We start from the raw sequence: 25,444 nt of genomic DNA, 5'->3' as shown, positions 1-25,444 counted from the left end.
TCCCTCCGGATACTGCCCATCTTTCTGTACCTTTTCATGGAGAAACTCTTCCAGTTATCAACCTTAGCTGTCTCAACCACGTCATCTCCAATGTTTAAACCCCAAAACAAGAATTTGTTACAAGGTGACAGGGATAACTCATGGGCAGAAACACAGCTCTCTGAGGTACATACTAGAGGAATAGCTATGGCTGAGCTAGGAGCTGGGGATGAGAAGGCCACCTGGAGTCTTCGGTCTCATTCCTGTGTATCTGCCTCATTTGACTTTCTCAGCAACACGGACTCCCCTACCAGTGACTGCTCCTGGCCAGACAGAGGCTGCTCAAAGCACACAAAGCTATGAACTGAATTTTATCCCCCCCAAACTCCTCTGTTGAGGCCCTAAACCCCAATGTGACTGTATTTGGAAATAGGGCCTATACAGAGGTAAATAAGGTTAAATAAAGTCAGAGGGCTGGTGGGATTAGTGTTCTTAGAAGAAGAGACATCAGAGAGCTCATTCTCTCTGCCTCTCCCTGAAAACACACAGAGAAGAGGTCATATAAGGCCACAGCGAGGTGGTGCCCCCTACAAGCCAGGAAGAGAAGTCTCACCAGAACCTACCACCTGGAGACTTCCAGTCTCCAGAACTCTGGGAACGTAGATCTCTCTGTGTTGTTATAGCAGCCTGAGCTGAGGTCAAATATTACAGTTCTACTCACATGGACCGAACACTCTCACATTTCTAGAAAAGCTATTCTCATTGACCCCTCTGAGTTTAGCTCTATTCGGCCCTGGCTAGAAAAGCAGAGTCGTGTAGTATAATGGAAAATGGTTATGTGGGACCGGCTCAAGGTTGCTAATCAAAATATTTAACAATCAGTGTGGCAATATGTATTAATAAAAATTTAAAATATAAACTATATTTGCTTGATTTTTTATTTAAAACTTTGACTTGTGACTTACAACACACTCACACGAAAGTACATGAAACATTTTTATAGTTTTTTTTACCAACACCTTTTATAGTTAATTTTACCAACACCTTTATAATAATCACTTACTTACTTTCTGTCATTTTCCCCTCTACGTATATATAAAGGGAGGGCCACGAGGGAGCTTTCTGGAGTGCTGGAAATTTTCTGTATCTGATTTGAGTGGTGGCTACCTGGTACACATGTAAAACCACATCAAGTTATACACATAAGATTTCTGCACTTTACTATTTATTATTTGTACTATGATTATTATACATATCACACCCATATATATCACAAACTAAACAATATATTGTTATAATTACTTCATATGATATTTTACGTCTGTAACCAGGGCACAGGGGTACAAGAGCATCTGGCTCCGGGGGTCCCAAAGAGACCAGGTTCAACCATTCACTGCAGCCAAAATCCAAAGGCAGAGAGACGAGTGGTGGTGAAAAGAGAAAGGAATTTATTTCAGTGAGGCCAGCACCAGAAAGACAGCAGACTAATGTCTCAAAGACTGTCTCCAAAATGCTGAAAATACTTCTAAGTTTATAGAAGGTGAATGTGGGACAAAAGTTGGCGGGTACATGCAAGTGGGCAGGAAAGGTCAGGTTGATTGGTATCTTGAGGTCAGTCATGTGGGGTCTTGCTGGCTCAGGGCAGTCGTTACTGCTCAAGGGGATAGTTTTGGTTCCCATCACAGAATGCTTTGCCTGAGTTAAGACATGAGCTGGAAAAACTGAATCAGTTAGAAAGTACAGAGTGAGGTCAAAATGGAGGCAGGTGAAGTCTTCTTTCATGTCTTTTAAAGAAGAGGAGAGAAGAAAGGAGAGCAAGTATATTTTTATAGAGTTTGGTCTTCTATCTTTGCTCCTTAAATTCACCCTTTACTCTGCAATAGGACTGATCCAACTAAAGGGCAAATTTGCCCACACCATTCACTGGCTTCAAACTCATTTCAAACGCCCTTAGGGAGCATACACTGCCTTCCGCATCCAGCTCCCAAGTATCTCTCCAATGCTATTTCCCATAATTTCCTGTCTTACACCATCCCTGCACGCACCATTTGCTCAGCTGTCTGGCTTTGCTTATGTTATTTCTTATGGCCAAAGGCCCTCTTTGCAACACCTTTCTCCCCCTCCTATTTTAGTTAGCTCAGGCTCCCATAACAAAATACCATAGACCAGACATTTATTTTCTCACTGTTCTGGAGAATGAGAGTTCAAGACCAAGATGCCAGCATGCCTGAGTTCTGGTTTATGGACTTCCTGGCTTATGGACAGCTGCCTTCTCACTGTTTCCTCATATGGCAGAGAGAGAGAGCAAGCTCTCTGGTGTCTCTTCTTGTAAGGACACTAATCCCATCATGAGAGCCCCATCCTCATCATCTCATCTAAACCTAATTATCTCCCAAAGGCCCCACATCTAAATACCGTCCCATAGGGGTTACATACAAATTTGGAGGGTACACAATTCCACCCATAGCCCTTCACCTTGCTAATGCCTACGCCTTAATTCAGTTCAGAAGCCACTTCCTCAGGAAATCCTTGACTAACCATCCTGTATACTCCCACCACCATACTCTAGACAGTGACAAAGTGTGCTTTAGTAAGGTCTTGTGCTTACCTCTTTCCTTGCACTTATGTCTTTATTTTACAGTTATCTGTTTCTGGTCTGTTTCCCCAATAGACTATAAGCTCCTCGAAGACAAAGTTTTGTTTCATTCTGCTCTGCATTCCCAAACCTTGCACAATGCCTGGCAAATGGTAGGCAACCAATGATGCTTTTTGAATGAATGGGGGCGGGGGGGGGCGGGGAGAAGCACTGCCCTTCTAGATTAAATAAAACTTGAAACCTTAAAGATTGACACTGGCCCTAAAAGTGCGAGGGAACAGACGAAAAACAGGCATTCGCATAGCCCATTGAGAACGGGTTGCCCTTAATGCGGGGTCTGGGAGAGCGTGGCGTGGGAGCTACCTAATAACCATCGCCCTTGAGCGAGGCGTGAAGGGCCGAGAGCGAGCTGCTCGACGTCCAATCAGGGCCCCGCATTTCGGGAGCCGATAGCGGTTTGAGAGCCGCTTAACTAGGCCGGACTACGCTTCCCGTGATGCCCCGCCGCCTCCGGCCAGGCGGCGGCCGTAAAGCGGTTCGCTCGGTACGGCGGTAGTCCCTGCCGCTCGCCTCTCCCGGCACCGGGAGCGCTACTGCTCTCCCGACGTGGGAGAGCCAGTTCCCGGCCGTGCGCCCTCCCCGTCCGGGTGCCCCGCCCTCCGGGGGCCCCGGGTCCCCAAGGTGGTCGCGGCGGCGGCATCCCCAGTCCAGGCCGCGGGGGGAGGGGGCGGCCTGGAGACAGTGGCGGGGTCAGCACCGGCCACCGCAAGCGGGGCTATGGAGCCCAGGGAGTCGGGGAAGGTAGGCCTGGAAGGGCCCTGGGGCCGCCCACTTCCCTCCCGTAGTTCCCTGACTTGGGCTCCGGCGAGGCGGGCGGTACGGGCGGAGTCCCCGCAGATGAGCCAGCCTTGCAGGGAAGGACTCGCCCGCTCCCCCGCCGCTTCTTCCTCCGCACTAGGGCGGCCTTCTCCGCGCGCGTGTCGCAGAGAGGAGCGAACGCACGGCTCCAAGCCCCGCGCGGCCTCCTTGCCCACCCCCCACTGGCCGAGCCGCCCTCTGCCCAGTGGCCGCTCGGTTAATGCTGGGGTGGGTGACCCGCTCAGTGTAGTGAAGTAAAGGTGCTCGCTGTTTTCCCACACCTCTGTCGGGAGTTTCGGAGAGGCCCAGCGTGTTCTAAGGCTGGATGAGACCGGAGTAGAAGCTAAGGGGTAGGGGTCACCCAGGGGTAGGGGTCACCCAGAGGCAGGGTGAAGCTTTGGCCCTGACTAGATAGACTCCTCCTTCCCAAGAAAGGGCAGAGAAGAAAAAGAGAAGGCATCTGGCATATTTCCTGCCCGCTTAAAGTTGCTAGCTTATCTACTTCGTGTAGTAGCAGTAGCATCGCCTGGAAGCATATTCCATACACTTCCTTCAGGCTTGGGGCAGAAGGCTGTGACCTGGAAGAAGAGGTGGAGGAACGTGCTTGACGCTAGAGTTAAGTAGGTTGACAGGATTGCTAGGGTCCAGAGGCAGTGTCAAAGGACCAGCTTGGTTGTAGGCATTTGACTTGGAGACAGTGGCAGCCTCTTGTGACTAAGATCTTTCTGGATGTTTTTTTGTTGCCCACTTCCAGTTCTTGAGGATTGCTTCTTTGGCATGGAGAGAGTTCCTTCCACATATTTTCAAGTGTGTATTGAGTCTCTCCTTAAAAAAAAAAAAAAAAAAAAAAAAAAAAAAGTTAATCAACATGTGGTCAATGGTTACTGTGAGGGAGTTGGTGGAATACAGGATAAACATGAAGTGGCCACATTTCCCTGAGGAGATCTCCCACAGATTTGACTTCAATGACTAGGACAAGCCTGGAAGGGTTGTCCCATAGACAAAAGAGGGAAAGGATGATGAGGTTATTTTCACACTGTAGCTTCTCCTGAAAAGGCTGGGAAGGACTGAGTTAACAGAAGAAGTTACTCTTTGCTTAAGCCTCTCTTCCACACACCCTCCCCTCCACAAGCTACAGTGATGCATTTAACAGTTGAAACAACCAAAGTAAACAGTCTAAGACAAATAAAGCTCAGCTGAACCTAAGATTGAAGGGAACTGTGTGCCAGCCTCATGTTAAGCACTACAGGGGATATCAAAGAAGTAAAGGAGATGGCCCTTATGCTTTAGTAATATCCCGTTTAGTTTCGAATGAACCTAGTCTGGGGAGCACAATGTAATGGGGAAGAAGGATCATAAACAAGTGGCATTGAAAATTGGACTTAGTAATTTGAGGTTGATTTCAAGCTATTCCATTTAGTTGTGGGCTTTCTTAGCTTTTGTTACCACATTTTATTTTTTGTTTTTGAGAGAGAGAGAGAGAGAGACAGAGCAAGCGGGGGAGGGGCAAAGGCAGAGGGAGAGAGAATCTTAAGCGGGCTCCATGCCCAGAGCCTGATGCAGGGCTAGATCTCACGACCCTGAGACCATGACCTGAGCTGAAATCAAGTCAGTTGTTTAATTGAGCCACCCAGGCACCCCTAGGCTTTCTTGGCTTTTAATGGGAGAAGAAAGAAATGCAAACATTTTGGGAGGTAGGGGAGAGATTTGATGTCCTGTTCAGGCCCAACCACTAATTGAAAACCCCGGGGACTGGAACTTTGACTCTTGATTCTAATCTTGATTGCAGGGTGTCTCAAAAAGATGCTCACCCTTCCCAGTGCGTGAGTTTTCTAACCTGGGAACTTAGAAGGTTATCCAAAGGTGAAATAAAGTGATTGCAAAACAAACTGGCAGTGTTAGATACCTTGCAAATGAGTGGCAGCAAGTAGGCTGGGTGGAATGCCTGTGCTGTTCTAAAGTTCCATTGGGAGTATATATATACATGTTTGGCTCAGGCCTGGGAGCCTGGGGGTCCACTTGAGGTAGTAGCTTGGTCTATTATGAGTATCTTCCTTTGGTGCTATTTTGTGATATTTATTAACTAAAAGCAGTCTTGGCCTGTTGGACTGGGTGTGGGGGGTATCTTGCTTGCCATTGGCAGAATAATGGATAAGAGTCAAAGACTTGCCTCCATCACTCTATCCCATTATCCTGTTTTATTTTCCTCCCAGTCCTTCTCACTATATAAGATTCTCATTTATTTATTCACATGTGTGCTGACTTTACTCTCTGCTATATCCCCAGCTAGAATAGTGGAGCTGCATCTGGCATTTCATAAGTTCTCAGTATTTTGGGGATGAGTGACTCAAAATAGAATCATTCCAGGAGCCCTTCTGCTACAGGGTGTGAATGCACTGAAGAACACTGCAGTCTGACGCCTCCTGTGCCCTCTGGGAGACATTTGATTTTTGGTGCTGCCAGCTAGGAGTATTTATTGTGTATGTATTTGCCGCCTCGGCATTTCTGGTTCCTACCCCTCTGTCTTGTCCATGGAAGTGATCATTCTGATCTCATTTTTCTCTGGACCCAGTTCTGTTATTGCACTTATATCATTGATGACTGTCACCTCCTGATGGATTTTAATTTCCCTGACAATATCGATTTTATTTTGCATGTCTTAGGATCACCATGCACCAAGCACAGAAGAAACAAATAATGAATGAAATAATTAAGCACCTATGAAAAACTTTCTGCATAATGTGGTAGGGGGAAGGGGTAGGTGATGGTGAAGGAGGTTATAAAATAAGCCAGTCAGCATAGGCTTCCTGGATACCTCCAGTTCCATGAGGGATGCAAAGGCTTCCTTGCTCAGGGGAAGGAGAAATGCTTAGACCAGGTAGTTAGGAAATCCCTCATGAAAGAGATGGAATGTGGATAGGACCCTGACAGTTGGATAGACTAAGTAGATAGGAGGAAATAGAGTCAGAGAATCTAAAGTTGGGTGTGTAGAGGGAGGAAAGGTGCAAAATATGTTAAATGATTGCAATTAATCTAATCTGTCTGCAGGAGAGATTCCAGGTGTGGCATTACATAGAGCTAAAGTTAGGAAGGTGGGTTAGGTTCAGATCCAGGGAACTTGGTGCCGGGCAAAGTCAGAGTTCTGCCCTATAGACAGTGGGAATCACTAAAATAGAACATCCAGAGATATTCTTTGCTTTATGTATAGATAAGAAATTTGTCTTATTCAAGATTGGTGTTTTCTTTACATTGAGGTCACTTGGAATCAAAAGGCTCTTGCCATAATATTGGTTAAAAGAGAAATACCAGAGTTAGGGCAGTCACTCTTGTTGGGAAGACACTTCTTTATCCTCTAAGGATTCAGTCCTGCCCATACTCTCCATCCTTGGGCATGCTGAAGCTAAAGTGATGGATCTCTTGGCTTTCATTATAAGCCCACCTGTTCCCTCAGTAGGAAAGGGGGAGGGGTGGGCATGAATAGGGAGTCCTGCTTGTCCTTGGTCACAAGTTTAACCTGTCCAAGTCGGAACAGCTTGCTCGCTAGTCCTGGTGTACAGTAATCATCCTGGAATCTGCCTTCAGTATAATCTCGAATGTTCTCTTCCCCCTTCCCCATGTTGGCTCCCTTAGATCATTTCTTATGTGTACCCCTTTCCTGTTTGACTGCCTTGTCTGTTGGAGCCCATCTTCCAGCAGGATTGTGGAAATATAATCACATTTTGCTTTGGAAGACACTCTGAGAGCAAATAGTTATTTAAAACATACACGTTTGGCAGGACAGTTCTATTTTTTTAACATTTTATTATTGAAATATAGTTGCCATATGATGTTATATTTGTTTCAGGTGTACAACATAGTGATTGGAGAATTCTATACATTACTCAGTGCTCACTGCAAGTGAGGTCACCATCTGCCACTGTACAACATCATTAAATATTGACTATATTCCCCATTCTGTATTGTTCACCCCGTGTAACTGGAAGTTTGTGCCTCTTAATCCCTTTCACTTATTTCTCCCACCACCATCCCTCCTTCCCTCTGGCAACCATCAGTTTGTTCTCTGTGTTTATGAGTCTCTTTCAGTTTTTCTGTTAATTTGTTTTGTTTCTTAGATTCCTTATATAGTTAAAATCATATTCTATTTGTCTTTTTTGTCCGACTTATTTCACTTAGCATAATGCCCTCTAGGTCCATCCATGTTGTCACAAATGGCAGGATCTCATTCTTTTTTATGGCTGATATGTATATATATATACACACACACACACACACACACACACACACACTTACATACATACATACATACATCTTCTTCATCCATTCATCTATCAATGGATCAATGGACACGGGTTGATTCCATATCTTGGCTATTGTAAATAATGCTTCAATAAGCATAGGGGTGCATATATATTTTTGAATTAATATTTTTGCTTTCTTTTTTTCTTAAGATTTTATTTTTTGACTGAGAGTACAGCAGGGGGAGGGGCAGAGAGAGGGAGAAGCAGGCTCCCTGCTCACAAATGTGGGGCTTGATTCCAAGACCCTGAGATCATGACCTGAGCCGAAGGCAGATGCTTAACTGACTGAGCCACCCAGGCGCCCCAGTACTTTTGCTTTCTTTGGGTTAATACCCAGTAGTGGAATTATGGATCATACAGTATTTCTATTTTTAATTTTTTGAGGACCCCCCCATACTGTTTTCCACAAGAGCTGCACCAATTGTACATGCCCACCAACAGTGCATGAGTGTTCTCTTTTCTCATCCTCACCGGTACTTGTTATTTCTTGTCCTTTTTTTTTTTAAGATTTTTTAAATTTTTGAGTAATCTCTACACCCAATGTGGGGCTCGAACTCACAACCCCAAGATCAAGTCGCATGCTCTACTGGTTGAGCCAGCCAAGTCCCCGTGTTATTTCCTGTCTTTTTGATACTAGCCATTCTGACTGGTGTGAGGTGATATCTCATTGTGGTTTGATTTGCATTTCCCTGATGATTTTTGCATGTGCCTGTTGGCCATCTGTATGTCTTTTTTGGAAAAATGTCTATCCAAATCCTCTGTGCATTTTTTTAAAGAGTTTATTTATTTATTCGACAGAGATAGAGACAGCCAGCAAGAGAGGGAACACAAGCAGGGGGAGTGGGAGACGAAGAAGCAGGCTTCCAGTGGAGGAGCCTGATGTGGGGCTCGATCCCACAACGCCGGGATCACACCCTGAGCCGAAGGCAGACGCCCAACCGCTGTGCCACCCAGGCGCCCTTCTCTGTGCATTTTTTAATTAGATTTTTTTTCTGGTGTTTACTAGTGTTAAGTTCTTTATATATTTTGGATATTAACCAGATATATCATTTACAAGATCTTCTCCCATTCAGCAGGTTGCTTTTTGTTTTGTTGATGGTTTCCTTCACTGTGCAAAAGCTTTTTTTGGTTATGGTCCCAGTAGTTTATTTTTGCTTTTATTTCCCTTGCCTGAGGAGACATCTGTAAATATGTTACTAAGGTTGATGTCCAAGAGATTACTGCGCATGTCTTGTCTTAGGAGTTTTATATGATTTCAGTTCTTGCGTTTAGGTCTTCCATCCATTTTGAAGATTTTCATGTATGGTGTAAGAAAGTTGTTTAGTTTCACTCTTTTGCATGTAGTTGTCCGGTTTTCCCAGCACCATTTATTGAAAAGTCTGCCTTTTCCCCATTGTTTATACTTGCCTCCTTTGTCATAAGTTAATTGACCGTGTATGAGAAGGTTTATTTCTGGGCTGTCTGTCCTGTTCTGTTGATCTATGTGTCTATTCTTTGTGCCAGTACCATACTGTTTAGATTACTATAGCCTTGTAGTATATCTTGAAGTCTGGGATTGTGATACCTCCAACTTTAGTCTTTTTTCTCAAGATTGCTTTGGTTATTCGAGGTCTTTTGTGATTCCATACAAATTTTAGCATTATTTTTTCTAGTTCTGTGAAAAGTGCTGTTGGTTTCTTGATATGGATTACACTGAATCTGTAGATTGCTTTGGGTAATATGGACATTTTAACAATATTAATTCTTTCAATCCAAGAGCACGGTTTATCTTTCCATTTGTGTGTGTGTGTGTGTGTGTGTGTGTGTGTGTGTGTGATCTTTATTTCTTTCATCAATGTTGTACAGTTTTCTGTTCCTAGTATTTTATTATTTTTGGTTCAATTGTAAACGGAATTGTTTCCATAATTTCTCTTTCTGCTACTTTGTTATTAGTGTAGAGAAATGCAGTGGATTTCTGTATATTAATTTTGTATCCTGCAGCTTTACAGAATGCATTTATTAGTTCTAATAACTTTTTGGTGCAGTCTCTAGGGTTTTCTATATGTAGTATCATGTCATCTGCAAATAGTGACAGCTTTACTTCTTCCTTACCAATCTGGATGCCTTTTATTTTGTTTTCTTGTCTGATTGCTGTGGCTAAGACTTCCAGTACTACGTTGAACAATGGTGGTGAAAGTGGACATCCTTGTCTTGTTTCTGATCTTAGAGGAAAAGCTTTCAGTTTTTCATCATTGAGTATGATGTCAACTCCGGGTTTTTCATATGTGGCCTTTATTATGTTGAGGTATGTTCCCTCTAAACCTACTTTGTTGAGAGTTTTTATTGTGAATGGATGTTTATTTTGTCAAATGCTTTTTATGCATCTATTCTGATGATATGACTTTTATACTTCCTTTTTTTAATGTGATGGATCACATTGATTGATTTGTGAATATTTAACCATCCTTGCATCTCTGGAATAAATCCCACTTGATTGTGGTGAATTATATTTTTTAATGTATTGTTGAATTTGGTTTGCTAATATTTGTTGAGGATTTTTGCCTATGTTGATCAGGGATATTGGCCTGTAGTTTTGTTTTTTTGTGGTGTCTTTGTCTGGTTTTGGTTAGTGCTGCCCTCATAGAATGAACTGGGAGGTTTTCCTTCCTTTTCTATTTCTTAGAATTTTGAGAAGAATAGGTATTAACTCTTCTTTAAACATTTGGCAGAATTCACCTGTGAAGCCATCTGGTCCTGGAATTTCATTTTTCGGGAGTGGGTTTTTTTTTTTTTTAAGATTTATTTATTTATTCATTTATTTGAGAGAGAGAGAGAGAGAGAGAGAGGAGAGCGATTGAGAGAGAATATGAGTTGGAGGGAAAGGGTGGAGGGAGAGGGAGAAGCAGACTCCCCACCAAGTGGGGAGCCCTCTGTGGGGCTTGATCCCAGGACCCTGGGATCATGACCCAAGCCGAAGGCAGATGCCCAACTGACTGAGCCACTGGGTGCCCTGGGAGTTTTTAAATTACAGAATAAATTTCATTACTAGTAATCAGTCTATTCAAATTTTCTGTTTCTTCCTGATTCAGTTTTGGAAGATTGTATGTTTCTAGAAATTTATCCATTTCTTCTAGGTTTTTCAATTGTTGACATATAATTTTTCATAGTATTCTCTTATAATCCTTTCTATTTCTGTGGTATCCTTTGTTATTTCCCCTCTTTCATTTCTGATTTTATTTATTTGAGTCTTCTTTTTTTCTTGATGAGTTTGGCTGAAGGTTTATCAATTTTGTTTATCTTTTCAAAGAACCAGCTCTTGGTTTCATTGATCTTTTCTACTTTTTTTTTTTTTTTTTGGTCTCTATTTCACTTATTTCTACTCTAGTCTTTATAATTTCATTTCTTTGGGCTTTGTTTATTCTTCTTTTTCTAGTTCCTTTAGATATAAGGTTAGATCATTTGAGATTTTTCTTGTTTCTTGAGGTAGGCCTGTATCGCTATAAACTTCCCTCTTAGACTGCTTTTGCTATGTCCCAAAGATTTTGGATCATTGTGTTTCCAAACCATTTTTATTTTTAAAACTGTTCATTCATACATATTTATAGACAAAAAACTGGAAGTTTACATACTGAATGTCAATAGTAATTCTTGTTTTAGTAAGGGGGTTGTGGGTGATCTTAAAACATTTTTTCTGCTCACTGTCTTAATTCTGCAGTGAACATGTATTGACTCATAAGAAAAGTACTCAGATTGTTTTTTTTAAGCATACAACTCAACAGTGACTGATAAGAATTATCTGTATTGTTTTTCTCAAGAAGCTTCTACTGTTGAAGTTAAAATAAGTTATTTCATGTGCTTGAAATCTGACCATAAAGGTACAAGGCAATTTTAGACAAATATACTAGAACTTGTCATAGATGGAAACGAATGTGTCCCTTTCACAATTGTCACTCTGGAAGGACTTCTACTTACCCCAAGATACTGATTCCCAAGATGTTGTTTTGCTTTGGTGGTGGGGAATTATTTTTTGTTAATAATTTGTCTGTTGCTGGGTGAGGATGTGATTTTCTTGGATCTGCTTAGTTATTACTTTTTCATCTGCTTTTCTGTTTCCAAAATTGTATTGCTTTTGTCCCCTTGTTTTGTTTCCCACCCTAGTGGGGGTTTTGCTTTGGAGTGTTTTGGTGGGGGGGTGTCTTATAAATTCACAAGGAGGATGCACAATTCAGTGTACTTGTTTAATCTGCCATCTTACTTCAGTACTCCCCAAATATTTCCTGAACCCCGTACCCCTTTTTGGCAGAACAGAGCCACTTTACAAGCCCCATGGGGTATAGTTCTCCACTCTAAAGCTTTGCCTATCTTGATCGCTGATTTCATTGACAGACATAGTTCTGAATGACTTTCAACTGTTTCTAGGAATCAGATACAAACTCCTTACCAGGTTCAAGATTTTGCACAAGAATGTGCCGTAAGTGGTTGCTGAGGCCCTGGCTGAGAAGTCCTGGGGCAGGCAAAGAGCATGTTAGGGAAAGGATAATGGAATTCCTGAGTCAGCCTTCTTGATGACTCCTGTTTCGGTGCATGGCCCTTCCTAGAAGAGAGTCTCATTCCCACCGTGATTTGGACCCAGAAGGAGAGAGAGGTGGGGTGTAGGTCTTATATGGAGATGGACAATGCCCCTCCCCCAATCCGATAGGTTCCCAGAGTACAGGTGCCCTCAGGCGATCATGAACACAGGTGTGAAAGTCTAATATAAGGAGGAAGTTGGTGCTTAGCTGGTGTCATTTTTTCCTCCAGGCTCCTGTGACATTTGATGACATCACCGTATACTTGCTTCAGGAGGAATGGATGCTGCTGAGCCAGCAACAGAAGGAGATCTGTGGTTCTGACAAGCTGGTGGCACCACTAGGTATGGGCTCCTATTCACTTCCCCACCACCTGAATCTAGATCAGCATTCCAGACTGTATCCAACTGCGACATATTTGAGAATTTTCTGGACTCCTACCATTTTTTTCAGACCTGTTTACATTATTTATCTGCTCAGTCCCATATGTAACTTAACTGCATGTGGATTCATATCCTACCATTTCTCTTCTCCCCTTCAGTTGGCCTAGAGAAGTGGGGGAAGTCGGGCATGTCAAGGCTGGACCTTGATGTCTCACCATATCGTAGGGTGCCAGGTGGGAAGCCTCGCCTGTGGGTTTTGTTTCAGGTGCCCATAGGGCCCTGGAGGTCATGAATGGTGGTAGAAAGAGCATCATCTGATCTATGGGAATCTGCTCTGGGTCCCAGCCTCCACCATGTGACACTGGTGTGCCTTCGACCAAACTCTTTAACTTTTTTTTTTTTAAGATTTTATTTATTTAGAGAGAGAGTGCACACGCGCGCATGCACGTGAGCATGGAAGGAGAGGGAGCGAGAACCTCCAGCCGACTCCGTGCTGAGTGCAGAGCCTGATGCCAGGCTGGATCCCACAACCCTGAGATCATGACCTGAGCCGAAACAGAGTCAGACACTTAACTGACTGAGCCCCCCAGGGCCCCCCAACCCTCTCACTTTTTAAGCCTTGGTTTCCTTCAGAGGGCTGTCATAGAGCCTTAATGAGCTAAAACAACTTCAAACTTGGGACCCCTGTAGGTTTTTTTAATCTTTTCTGTTTTCTGAATGTCTTTTCTCTGCTTCTGGGTGAACTTTCGGTACCATGGACAGAGGTGATCATTGTTCAGCATGTGGGTACAACAGTTGTACTATTTTCTCACCTGCTGTGCCTTTCTCTTCTTGTCATCTTGGCCCCTGTCCAAGGCTAATGGGAGCCACAGTCTCAGCTCTCTGTGGGTGGAAGGATTGCAGCTGGGTTGGGTCTTCTCCCATGCCTGCCAAAACCAGTTTGAAAACTTCTGGTTCTTTTAAACCAGAAATTGCAGAGTATTTAAAAATATTTTTAAAAAAAATTTTTAAGTTTATTTAAGTAATCTCTACACCTAACATGGGGCTTGAACTCACAACCCCGAGATCAAGAGCCTCATGCTCTTCCAAATGAGCCAGCCAGGTGCCGTGGTTTCTTTATAATATTTAATAAGTTGTCAATATTTAATCCCGGGGAGCTTTCACATGGAATTATTTCTGGTTTTTCTTGAAAAATAGGACAGTCTGGCAGTACTGACCCTGCGTTCCACATGGTGGCCTCCCCCTTGTGGGGGAGCGGTGACTGCCCACACACATAGGCAGGTCACCACAGCCTCTCACCTGGCCCGGTTTCCTCAGTTACGTTATCGGTCTGACCCCTCTCAGCATTTGGGTTTATGAGCCTCTGTTCTGAACCAGTAGTTTTCCTACCTTTTTAGCTTCAAAAGGGGCACAGAGCCTTGCTTGTGCCCCTCATTGCATTCACTCAGACCCCCATTCTTTTGGAGGCCTCATGGATATCTGAGTTTCTCTGTCTGAGTTTCCAAACCACTATGCTAAAGCATCGAGATTCCTCCCTGTATCCTTGACCAATTATCTTACAGTGCGGAGAGGATGTCCCAGGTAGACCCTTCCTTAATGTTGTGGTGTGACCTGGATCCAAGACTTCATAAGTGCTTCTCTCTGTTCCTGACTCAGGACCAACTATTGCCACCCCAGAGCTGTTCTATAAGTTTGAGCAAGGGCCAGAGCCATGGCTAGGCAATGTCCAGGGCCAGAGGAATGTCCTGAGCCACCAGCCAGGTAAGTGTGGGTCTGCACGGGAGGAGGGGTGCTAGCTGGAGAGAGGGAGCAGAAAGATGGGCACCAGGACTCCTGTCTCATCCTTGGCCTCTCCCTGTTCTCTGCCAACTCACACACGAATGCTGTCCTTCCCCAGCCACCACCTTATCTGAAATATGCACACACACCCCCAACATCGTTCTCCAACCTCTCCATCTCCCTTTATTTTATTTCTTCCTGAGAGTATATGTTGATTTATCTCTATATGCTAAGTTCCATGAAGGCATGACTTTGTCTTATTGACTCCTGTGGTCCCAGTGCTGAGAACAATGCCTGGTGTGCAGCGGTTACACAATAATCACTGAGTGAATGAACAGATATCTGCTAAGTTCTAGGGATTTATCTTGGCTTTTCTCCCCTGAGAAGCCTGTCCTGTTGAGGGACTGCCTTGGCTAGAGCCGAGCCAGATGACATCTTGTCCTTGGATGAGATGGTTGAGTGAAGCAGCCCCCACTGTAGAAGAAAAGGGAGGCAGAACGAGCTCTAATAGGAGCCGACTCACAGGCATCTGCTCTCCCCCGTGATCTGTCTCAGAGGGACCACAGGGAGCCTGAGACTTCAGAGGTACTAATTTATTTTGTTTTCCAATGCTTGGCTCTTTTTAAAAAATATTTTATTAATTTATTTGACACAGAGAAAGAGAGAGAGCAAGAGAGCGTGTGCACAAGCAGGGGGAGCAGCAGGCAGAGGGAGAGGGAGAAGCAGGCTTTCCACCGAGCGGGGAGCCTGACGCGGGGCTCCATCCCAGGACCCTGGGATCATGACCCAAGCCCAAGGCAGACGCTTAACCGGCTCCTAATTTTGACCCGGCTTTCTCTTTATCAGCCACTTTGGCTACAATTGGAGTAAATACTGTTGAGTCCCTGGCCACTGAGCATCTGCACTTACGTTGGTGCATGAGAAATGGCCCTGGAGGAGTTTAAAGCCACCTACCCTGCATTTCAACTAAGGAGTGAATAAAGAAACTTCTAGTTTAGTTTGAGGAAGAAAAATCTTAGTGAGTTCATGAGAGTTGTTGCCTCTTTGGAAGGGCTGTGGTGTGAGAGAGGACTTGTGTTTCTCTGGAGTGCTGAAGCAGCTACCCTGAGTGGAAGAAACTTAAAAGTGGATCGCAGCTTAAGGCAAACTCTGGGGACCAAAACCGTCTACACAGGAGGTAGATCGTACGCTTGCCCCAAACCATGTGAGCAAAGTGCAGATGTCTGTCTGGCAGGGGTACCGGAGAGGAGATTCCTGCTGAGGTTGGAGTTGCAGGATTTGGCTTTAATTATCTTCTTTAACCAACATTTTATTAAGTTCAGTGTTCTTACCCGTAAATAAGCTGGAACTCCTGGAGATGGTGCTGCTATCTTAGGTTGCAGAGATGAAACTGCAGAGGTCTCTTTTTGGCCAGGCGTATCTGCCCTTTAATCTTCAAAAAGGGAGAGATGCTTAAAGCTCACTTGATTTTCTTCTGGCTCAGGTGAGGTGGGCCTGGGGAGCTGGGGGTCTGAAAGAAGAGAATCCAAGTAGAGCCTGGGCCACTCTTGCATGTGATTTCCAGCTTTCATATTTGCTACACCGAGAGGCCTGTGAGGTGCAGTGGCTCTAACTATAGGATTTCAGAGCAGATGCCATCAGTCTCTTTTCTCTAAAGGGAAAAACAAGATGGGCCGCATGGAAGAAAGGGACTCTCGAAGTCCAGCCAGAGAAGCCAGACTGGACCTGCCCCCGCAGAAGAAAGCCTGTCTTTCTCACTTATGCACAGAGCATGGCAACACTGAGGTAGACTGTACAGGAAAAAGCAAAAAACCCTTGAAACCCCGCTCTATCCAGAAGTCTTGGTTTACACAGTTCCCGTGGCTGGTCATGAATGAGGAGCAGACGGCTCTCTTTTGCTCTGCTTGCCGTGAATACCCATCTGTGAGGGACAAACGGTCAAGATTAATAGAAGGTTATACAGGACCATTCAAGGTGGAGACTCTCAAATACCACGCCAAGAGCAAAGCTCACCTGTTCTGCGTCAATGCCTTGGCAGCACGGGACCCCATGTGGGCGGCCCGTTTCCAGAGCGTCCGAGGGGAATCTGGAGATGTCCTGGCCAGCCCGAAGCACCTCTTCACGGCAGACTACCCCATATTGTACCCCCCAGGGCCTCTGGGAGCCTATGATAACATGGCTCAGCTCCTGCCCAGCCCAAGAGCTGAACTGGAGGACCCCGGGGGGAATGGAGCAATTCCTACATTGTATCTAGACTGCATTTCTGAGTTGAGGCAAAAAGAAATTGTTGATGATGTCCACAGCTCCTCAAATGGGAACATTTTGTGTGATGACACTGCTGAACCCTGCAGCCAGGTAATGTGTTTGTAATAATCGCTGGGTCTCAAGGGGAAGGATTTCGTACTAGCAACAGCACATGTCACATGACGACGATGGGAAAATTATAATAGCCATACCCGCTGCGACCATTATAATGTTCCAGACCCTAACATGCTTACGGTGCACTAGGCGTTATGTGCTTTACTAGTGTTATCTCATTTATCTATTTAAAGATTTTCTTTCTTTATTTTAGAGAGAGAGCACGCAGGGGGAGGAGCAGAGGGAGAGAGAGAGAGAGAATCTCAAGCAGACTCCACACTGAGCATGGAGCCCCATTCAGGGCTCGACCTCACCACTCTGAGGTCATGACCTGAGCCGAAACCAAGAGTCCTTGCTTAACCAACTGCCCCACCCAGGCGACCTGTGTTATCTCATTTATTTAACACAACAGCCCTATTATTTTCATCTCCTTTCACAGATAACAAAACATAATTAGTGGGACAGAACGCTCCAGCTTCTGATATAAAGGAAACCTCTAAGTTTAGGACGATAATCTTTATCCAGAATCCAAAACAGTCACAAAACTCAGTAAATAATACGCGACCACGAAACAACCACAGAGCTCTTAATTAATTTCTAAAATGTTTTCAGCTTTAGCTTCAGAATCATGCAGCACTGCTACACACTGCACAATTTCCTCACACACGTTGTTTTATGTAATGTTTTTGATGCCACTCTGAGGCCGTTGGAGCAACTCGGACAAAGTCTCTTGTTGGGAGGGCACAGACTATCAGGGGAACAGACGTGGCCAGAGCCCCCAGCTGGCCCCGCCCCTCCACTCCCTGCGCACGCGCACAGCAGGCCGGAGGCTCTAGCGCTCGCTCGCGGGTACCTTGTAAGTTCTTAGTTCCTCGCAAAGTTGGTCGTAAGGAACCTGTGTGAACTGGAATTTGGAGTAACGAGATCCTTCACCATTTCTCAACTATTTCGTATAAACAGGATTTTACTACAAACCATTTTGAGTGCCCCTCTGGTATTCCCATGAGAATAGCTCAGCTGTTCCTCTTCCCTCGTAAGGGCCCAGCTAAAGTTAGTAAGCTTGAATTTTTCCAGGAGCTAGAAAAGTGACGAAGCTCATTTCTCTTCATGTTCATGTTCCTTCTACTTTTTAGTATTAGAAGCTAATAAATTGGTCTAACCGTTTATAATTTGAATTCCTTTAGCAATAAGGCGTGTGTCAACCGAGTAACTGAATACAAGCATCTTTCGTTCTTCTGCACTACTGCTTCTTCTTTCCTCTCCCAGTGGGCAGTCTTCGCAGGTGCTAGAGGCAGACGGTCACCGTTGTAGGCACAGATGAGTAGAAGACACCCCCTTAGGACTGCGTAGGGCAAGGTGCAGTCATAATGCTCTGCCAGGACCCCTGTTCTTCAGCGCATTTTTATTTCCTCCTAAGAGACCTAGGATCAGACTGAGGCTCATTTTTTTTTTTTTACCTACTAACTCTGGGCCTCACAAATTTGCTTCTTTGACTTTCGGTGGATACATTAATTCCTCAGAGTTACATCTGGGCCTCTTGGCAAGCCTCCCAAGAGAAATTAGGCCTTGAGAAGGAACCTAAAAGTACCACGCTGGGCGTCTGGCATAAGAGGCCTGTTGAGTGACTGCTGCTCTTTGTTGCAGGATCCTTCTGAAGAGGGGCTGTTTGAGGAGGTTCCTGTGGTGTTTGAGGAGCTCCCGGTGGTGTTTGAGGATGTGGCGGTGTATTTCACCCGGGAGGAGTGGGGCATGCTAGTCAAGCGGCAGAAGGAGCTGTACAGAGACGTGATGCGGATGAATTATGAGCTGTTGGCTGCCCTGGGTAAAGATTCACGTAGACCTTTGTTCGCCACCATCGTCTGACATGGGAAACCCACAAGGGCAGCTGTGGCTTGTGGTCATCTTCCCATTTCTGCCTTCTCCCTGTACATAGGCAGAGAGAGATGATATTTTTTGCCCCGCAGAACTCTCCCTGCTTTGAGATGCAGTACTTTATCCTCTCTTCATCTATATCTCCATCCATCATCACCTTCCACCAAACATCCATTGAATACGTCCTACGTGCCAGGTGAACACAAGCGAAGCAAGGTCTCTGCTTTCAGGGGGCTAGCAGGTTTTCGGGAGAGACAGACACTTGAATGAGAAATTCTGAAATAACACTAGCTCTGTAAAAGAAGTTCAGGAAAAGTGCCCTGAGGCTGCTAGAGAAGGGTGGTTTCATTTTGCGGGGCATTGGAGGGAGGGAGCAGGAAAGTCTTTACAGAGTCGGAGGACAGGACAAGTGGACAGGGAGAAGGAAGGCCATTGGGACATGACAGAGGGAGGGACGGGATGGGCAGAGGCCTGGAGGCGCCTCTCCTTCTTCTGTGCCAGGGCTGTTTCCTCGTGCCCAGGGGCCAGCAAGGGCGGGCTTGGCCGAGGTGTCACTAGAGGGGGCACTGGAGAAAGATGAACTTAATATAAGTGCTTGTTACCTTCTCAGAAGAGTGCTCGCTCTTGCATCTGCCTCTTCGTCTCTTTGCCTCCTGTTTCCGTCACATGCCCCCATACTCAGGGGGCATCAGAAGGGGAAGACAACTTTTCATCTTAGCTCTTGTTTGCCTACTAGCGTATCTGGTTACAGCAGCCTTCCAGAAGAGGCTGCTGTACGTGACTTAGGAATACAGCAGCAATCTGCATCGTGACTTCTACAAGATAAGAACCTAGAATATTTGTGATTTCACTGATGTCCTAGCCCTTGGTTTATACCGCCCTTTCATGCACGGATAAGATATGGATTATTTTCTGCACATTCCTGACCTGTATGCTTGTTTTTATCATTGTTCATCATTTTTAAATGGCTCCCCAAACATTCAGATATGAGGTAAAAACCGATTTCTTTTATGACGATAGAGGTGTTTTCATCATGTCCTCGGCCCAGGGCGCTCGTACAAAGTACGCATTCAAAGTGCATCACTATCCCCAGCACTGTTTAAAAGCACTGAAAATGAAGGGAAATTCATTTTTAAGAAGTACACACCCACTTATAAAAAGTTGGCTCTTCCTTGAAAGGAAAGCACAGTAGTGATGTGCTTTGCCCTGGGGACCCCTGTGGAAAGGGGCAGGTGTCTGGTATTGACCACAGGGCGTCTCCTGATGCCAGGGCTGGCCATGCTCCATGGAAGCATTTGGTCAATTTCTTTTTAACTTAAGTGAGGAATGGGGAAATCTTCACTCCCTGGGGGAAATAAGGGACAGTTCAGTGTGGGTTACATTCTGTTTGGATGAACAACAAGTATAATCAGAGGAAGGGTAATTAAGTTTGCTTGAGTGTTGCAGGCAGGAGTCAGGGAAGGCTTTATAGAGAAGGAGGCTGTCCTCGTCAGTCGTCTGTGAGCCTAAAACAGGTACAGAAGTCTAGGAACAGAGTTTGTGTGTGTGATCCATTTTTGTGACTTTAATTAGGTCTCCAGCGATTATCCTTTAACTGCTGTCTGATTTAGACAGTTTTCATGTGTGAGGTATAAAACTTTAAGGAGCCTTCAGAATATAACTGGGGCCAAACACAAATGATTTGTATGTTTAAAAATGACCTTTTAAAGGGCATTGAGCTGATCACTGGGATATAAAACAGTATTGACAGTGCAGGGCTATTTGGCTTTGGCGAGTGTTTTTTCTCCCACACTTCATCCTCCTGTGGCAACCACTTTAAGAGCTGAGAATCAAATAGTATTTGGTGCTATCTTTCAATTAATTTTTTTACAAATAGGACTTCACCATGGAGTGAACTTAAATTTTGAAAAAGAAAACCCCATCATAATTTTCACAGCCAAGAAAAGTTCGGTTGGCCTTTGAGCAAAATCTGTCCATTTTTAATGTTTCTTATACTTTGTCTTGAAATACTGTGATCTGCTTATCCTGGGTGTTTGGGAAGCTTTGTGTCTTTTATTCTAACTCCTGGAAATCAGAACAGTGGCTTCTGCCGGTCACTGAGTATCTACTGCGTGCGGGTCCTCTGTTGAGTCTCTTGTATATATATCCTCTCTAATCCTTAAATCAAACCTCTCAGGCCGGTAGTAGTAGTATTTGCAGATGAGAAAACAGACCTGGGAATCGCAGCCATCTAGCTGGACCACGGAGAAGCTGAAATGCTTTCTACTGTGTGCATTGCGCGTGCCTCACCCTCCTTAGCTTCCTGCTTGTGGATGTCTACTGCCAACTGCACTCCCTCTCTTTCTGGTTCAAGATTTGTGCTAATTGTGGTGTTAATATAATGATAGTAATAGTAATAGTAATAGTAATAGTAATAGTAATAGTAATAGTAATAGTAATAATATACCAGGTATAAGATGAGATTATTTAAGACTTCAAACAGTATAAGAATTTTCTGAAAGTCTCCACTCCCATGCCTAGGCCCCCTTGCAGGAGGTTGCCAGTTTGTCCAGCTCTTTCAGACCTTCTGTGCAGGTCACTGTTAGCCTGCCTCCGCGAGGACTGGCTGGAGAAAGGGGACTGGCTTCCTCCCGCCCCCCCCCCCCCCCCCCCCCCGTGATCAGCTCACATTGCTGCAGATCAGCTCAGCTCAGGTGGCAGGGCTTCGGGGCTTCGGGGTCTGATGGTCTAGTGCTGTTGATTTCCTGTTGTTCGGATCCTTTGAGGAAACCCAGCTAATTCCTCCATTGCTCTTGTTAGGGTTTCCAGCTAGTAGATTTGTCCTTTTAGATTTTATAATTATTTTACCGGTTCTTAAAAAGACAGTCTCAATTTGATGTAGTCAGACTTAGTATTAATTTCTGTTGGGTTTTTGGCACTTAAATCACATAGACTGAAGCTTTTCAACAGATAGAATGTCTCCAGGGTAGGTGCACTCACCTGTCACACCCTCCTGGGCCTCACCAGCTGTCTTGTCAATAGCACTGAACCTGGAGGGGACGGTCGCTTTGTTTGTGGAGAAAAGAAGACGTGTGTGTTTTGTTTTTAGTGCTTTCCTATTACAGCCTTTTTTTTTTTTTTTTAACGTAGACTTGCTTATTTAGAGCTATTTACTTTATCATTCTATGGAGTCTCCAACTGTTCTTTTATTTCCATACTTTAAATTCTGGTTTTAGACTTTGGTTATATTTGATGACGTCTCTCACTTTCCCCCAGAAGGAAAACTCAATTAGATTCCATTGTTAATAAACAAATATTTGTCAGAAACAAAAATAGACATGCCAGTAGAGGGACTTTGTGGAATCCCTTGTTTTTATTAGTAAAAGTGTCGTCACCTGCTAAGTGGCAGGTCGTGCACTTGAGGTGGGCCGTGCCTTTTCTACAGGTGAGGTCATCAGCTACAGCTAGACCTCACAGAGAGCTGGGGCCAGAAGTCACGCCTCTAGGTAGAAACCAGAACTGAGTGGGCAGGCCCTCAGTGAGAGATGAGCAAGAGTTCAAATGGCTCACATAATGTGTAGGGGGCCACTGCTGGATGGTGGGCCGTATGTGATGGGCTCCAAGTGGGGGCAGTGCAGGAGCTAGGAGAGAACCAAGGCAGGGTGCCAGGGCAGCTCTCTCCCAGTGATTCATGGGTATGGCCTGCCAACCTTTGGATGGCAATAGCCTGGAAGGGTTAGACGTCTGTGTTTGTGAGCCAAACCATTTTTAAGGACTTTTATGGAATGTGTGTGTGCATGTCTACGTGTGTGTGTGTGTGTGTGTGCGCACACACGCACACACACACACATGCATGCACTTGCTATGGTTAGGTCCCCTCTGCCGTTTTTCCATTACTAAGACTTAGGAAAATCTGCTTGAAATTTCCCTCTGTCTCACTCATTCTGAACGGAACAAAAAGAAAAGGTTTTTGGCAACATTTTAGCCACAGCTTCCAAGAAGTCCAGTTGGGGTACAGAATTCCCGGGGCCAGTGTGGTGGTGGCGGGGCAGGCAGAGGTGGCCGATCCCCAGGGAGGATATAAACGAAGTGCACCGATTCGGGGCTATTCAGTCTTCTGTGTGTTTCCAGTTATTTACAAATATTTCTTCATAATTACTTTTTTAATATACATAGTTCTAACAAGACTTAAACCAAAAATGACAGTACCCTGTCCCACCTTTCTCTGTTGCTCGGTCCTCCTCCCCAGAGGCTCTTAGCTGCTTCCTCTAGTAATGTGCCTCTTGATTTCTAAGAGATACGCACAGACATGAGTTTCCAAAGAATGAGCCTCCTAGGGTGCACTCAGAAGACAGCTGTATTCTTTCCCATCACTACTTGTTTGGATCAGCTCTGTGCAGCTTTTTTTCCTTACCCTTTGGGTTGACAGAAGAAAATTCAGGGTGCTTTACTCGATATGAATATCGTATTGAGGAAGAAAGGAACTGTTCGCGAACAGGGAGTCTTCAAACCCAAAGTGGTTAAGAGCTTGGCTCTCCACATTTAAAGCTCAGTTTATAAAATATGAACGAGGGAGTACTTTGGGTTTGTTTGTTTGTTTTTAATTGTAATTGGTTGCTAGAAATGTACATTCTTTTTAGGGTGGTAGCACTGTGTAAGTTTCCTTGCTCGTAGCAGCTGGCTTGGAACTGTAGTCAGGTCGTACTGTCATGAAGAAAGCGTAGGTTTTAAGGCCAGCATCCCCATGTAGGCGAAATGAGGGCTGTTTAAGATTTGATTATGTGATTATGAGTGTTTGGCCTGAGGCTCTATTCAAACTGTGGCCTCCATTCTGGCTTCTCTTTAGCAGGCGAAATCAGTTGCCACACAATGAATTATCACAAATCCAGTGGCTAAATGTTTAACTCGTTTATTATCTCACAGTTCTGGAGGTCAGAAGTCCAGATGGGCTCAGGTGGGTTCTCTGCTTAGGGTCTCGTGTGGCCAAAGTCAGGGTGTCCCTCAGACTGGCCTCTTACCAAGAGGCTCTGGGAAGAAATCACTGCCAACCGCACTCAGGTCGTTGGCAGAATTCAGTTCCTTTCGGTTGTAGGACAGGTCCCGTTTGCTTGCTGGCTTTCCACCAGGGATCATTCTCAGCTCCTACAGGCTGCTCTCACGTCCCCCCAACTTGGCCTTCTCCATCCTCAGTCCAGCAGCCATGTGTCGAATCCTGCTGGTGCTTTGAAGATCCAACTGGCCCTGCTTTTAAAGGGCTGATGTGGTCAGGTGAAGTCACCCAGAGAGCCTCTCTTTCGCCATGTCCATGTAACGTCTCAGAATTATGGCTGTGGTGTCAGGTCACAGGTTCGAACCAGACTGCAAGGGGCAGGGGTGAGGAGGGCCCAGGTCACAGAAGCTCATGTTAGAATTCTGCGTACCCCAGAAGAGAATGTCCTTTTTCTTGAATGATATGCTCAGGAGTACTTAGGGATAAACGGGGTATGAAAACAATTTCCTCTCAATGGTTTAGAAAAATACTGCATCTATATTATGTATATATTATTCATACACACATACAGAGGAGAGGAGGGGGGAAGGGGAGGGCACATGAATGCATGAGCATGATACAGCAAATGGGACAAAATGTAAATGATTGGAGTTCCTCATATTATTATTGAAACTTTAAAAAAAATTTAAATTTTTTATTATTGAAACTTTTTTAAAAAATTTTTATTTATTTATTTGACAGAGAGAGAGAGAAAGAGAGCACAATCAGGGGGAGGGGCAGAGGCAGAGGGAGAAGCAGGCTCCCCGCAGAGCAGGGAACCCGATGTGGGGCTCCATCCCAGGACCCTGGGATCATGACCTGAGCCGAAGGCAGACCCTTAAGCGACTGAGCTACCCAGGCACCCTATTGAAACTTTTTAGTAAGTTTTAAATGCTACAAAAGTGTACACTCTCCCCCCAAATTCGGAAACAAAAGTGTAGTCTTTGTGTAGCAGTCAAAAATCGGGACTTCAGCTAAATCTGAAGTTTCTCGCCTCTCCTACCTCACCCTGGCCCAGGTGTGGAATCTGGAATGCCGAGGTAAGAAGGTGGGAGTTCTCCTCCTCCTCCCCTCTGCCCCCAGCTGGTTCCAGGACTTCTGCTGTGTCCTCACTGGTAACAGTGGTGGGTGAGTGGGGAGGAGAGGTACGACAAGGGTTTGACCTGGCATCCACCTGTGGCTGGGATCGTGGAAAGCTGATTCTCTGGGTGAGTGTGGGTTCTCCGTTCCCCCCCATCACTCACTGCAGTCCCCTCCACACCAGTGACTGTCTGCTTTGGCAGTTAGCCCCATGTGGGCTCATTCTTGGGCTGCCAACAGACAGTCAGGGGCAGAGTCCCTTGAAGTGATTCCGGGCTTCTCTTTCCCTCAGGGTCCATGTTTGGACCACAGAAAACATATCCTTTGGTCCGACAGACCCTGGGAATGTAGGCTGTTTCCAACATGGCCACCATGAAGGAGCCCATCAGTCAGATTCTGCCTTTAGTCTTCTGCAGGCCTGGATTCATGAGGAGCCCCAAAGCCCAGGGGTAAAGGTCAGGATATCATTCCCATTAGGCTTAAGGTCCCAGGAGAGCAGCCCATGCCACCGCTTCCATAGTGTGGGGGGGCTCACAATACACTTGACATCTCTTTCCAGAAACTTCTCTCATATCCAGCTTCCTGACCTCTTCACTCCCAGTGCTCCGACTCCTTTGTGTTGAGAGCTAGGGTCACAGCCCCGTGTTTTGGCCACCCTCATTTCCAAGGCGGGCCTTGGTGGTCTA

At 45.1% G+C, this 25,444-nt stretch overlaps 1 protein-coding gene across 4 annotated transcripts in view; it reads left to right on the top strand.

Annotated features, from left to right (window-relative positions):
• The first annotated feature begins 3,146 nt into the window (after nucleotides 1–3,146).
• Nucleotides 3,147–25,444, top strand: part of ZNF862 (zinc finger protein 862) — a 33,271-nt gene continuing 10,973 nt past the window's right edge. The window contains exons 1-6 of one of the 4 annotated variants that reach the window (XM_087860709.1): nucleotides 3,147–3,376; nucleotides 5,720–5,913; nucleotides 12,511–12,622; nucleotides 14,318–14,422; nucleotides 16,098–16,795; nucleotides 18,443–18,620. In XM_087860709.1, coding sequence (XP_087716835.1) covers nucleotides 12,562–12,622; nucleotides 14,318–14,422; nucleotides 16,098–16,795; nucleotides 18,443–18,620 — 1,042 coding nt within the window. In that variant the 5' untranslated portion in view covers nucleotides 3,147–3,376; nucleotides 5,720–5,913; nucleotides 12,511–12,561. The remainder of the gene's footprint in view (nucleotides 3,377–5,719; nucleotides 5,914–12,510; nucleotides 12,623–14,317; nucleotides 14,423–16,097; nucleotides 16,796–18,442; nucleotides 18,621–25,444) is intronic. The other 3 variants (XM_045793677.2, XM_087860710.1, XM_087860711.1) reach the window with 3 other exon arrangements.

Source organism: Ursus americanus, chromosome 3 (assembly GCF_024610735.1).
Source record: "Ursus americanus isolate L20-20 chromosome 3, mUrsAme1.1.p, whole genome shotgun sequence".
NCBI lineage: Eukaryota > Metazoa > Chordata > Mammalia > Carnivora > Ursidae > Ursus > Ursus americanus.
Note: the sequence above shows the minus strand (reverse complement) of the source record. Positions and strands in the feature narration are given on the sequence as shown.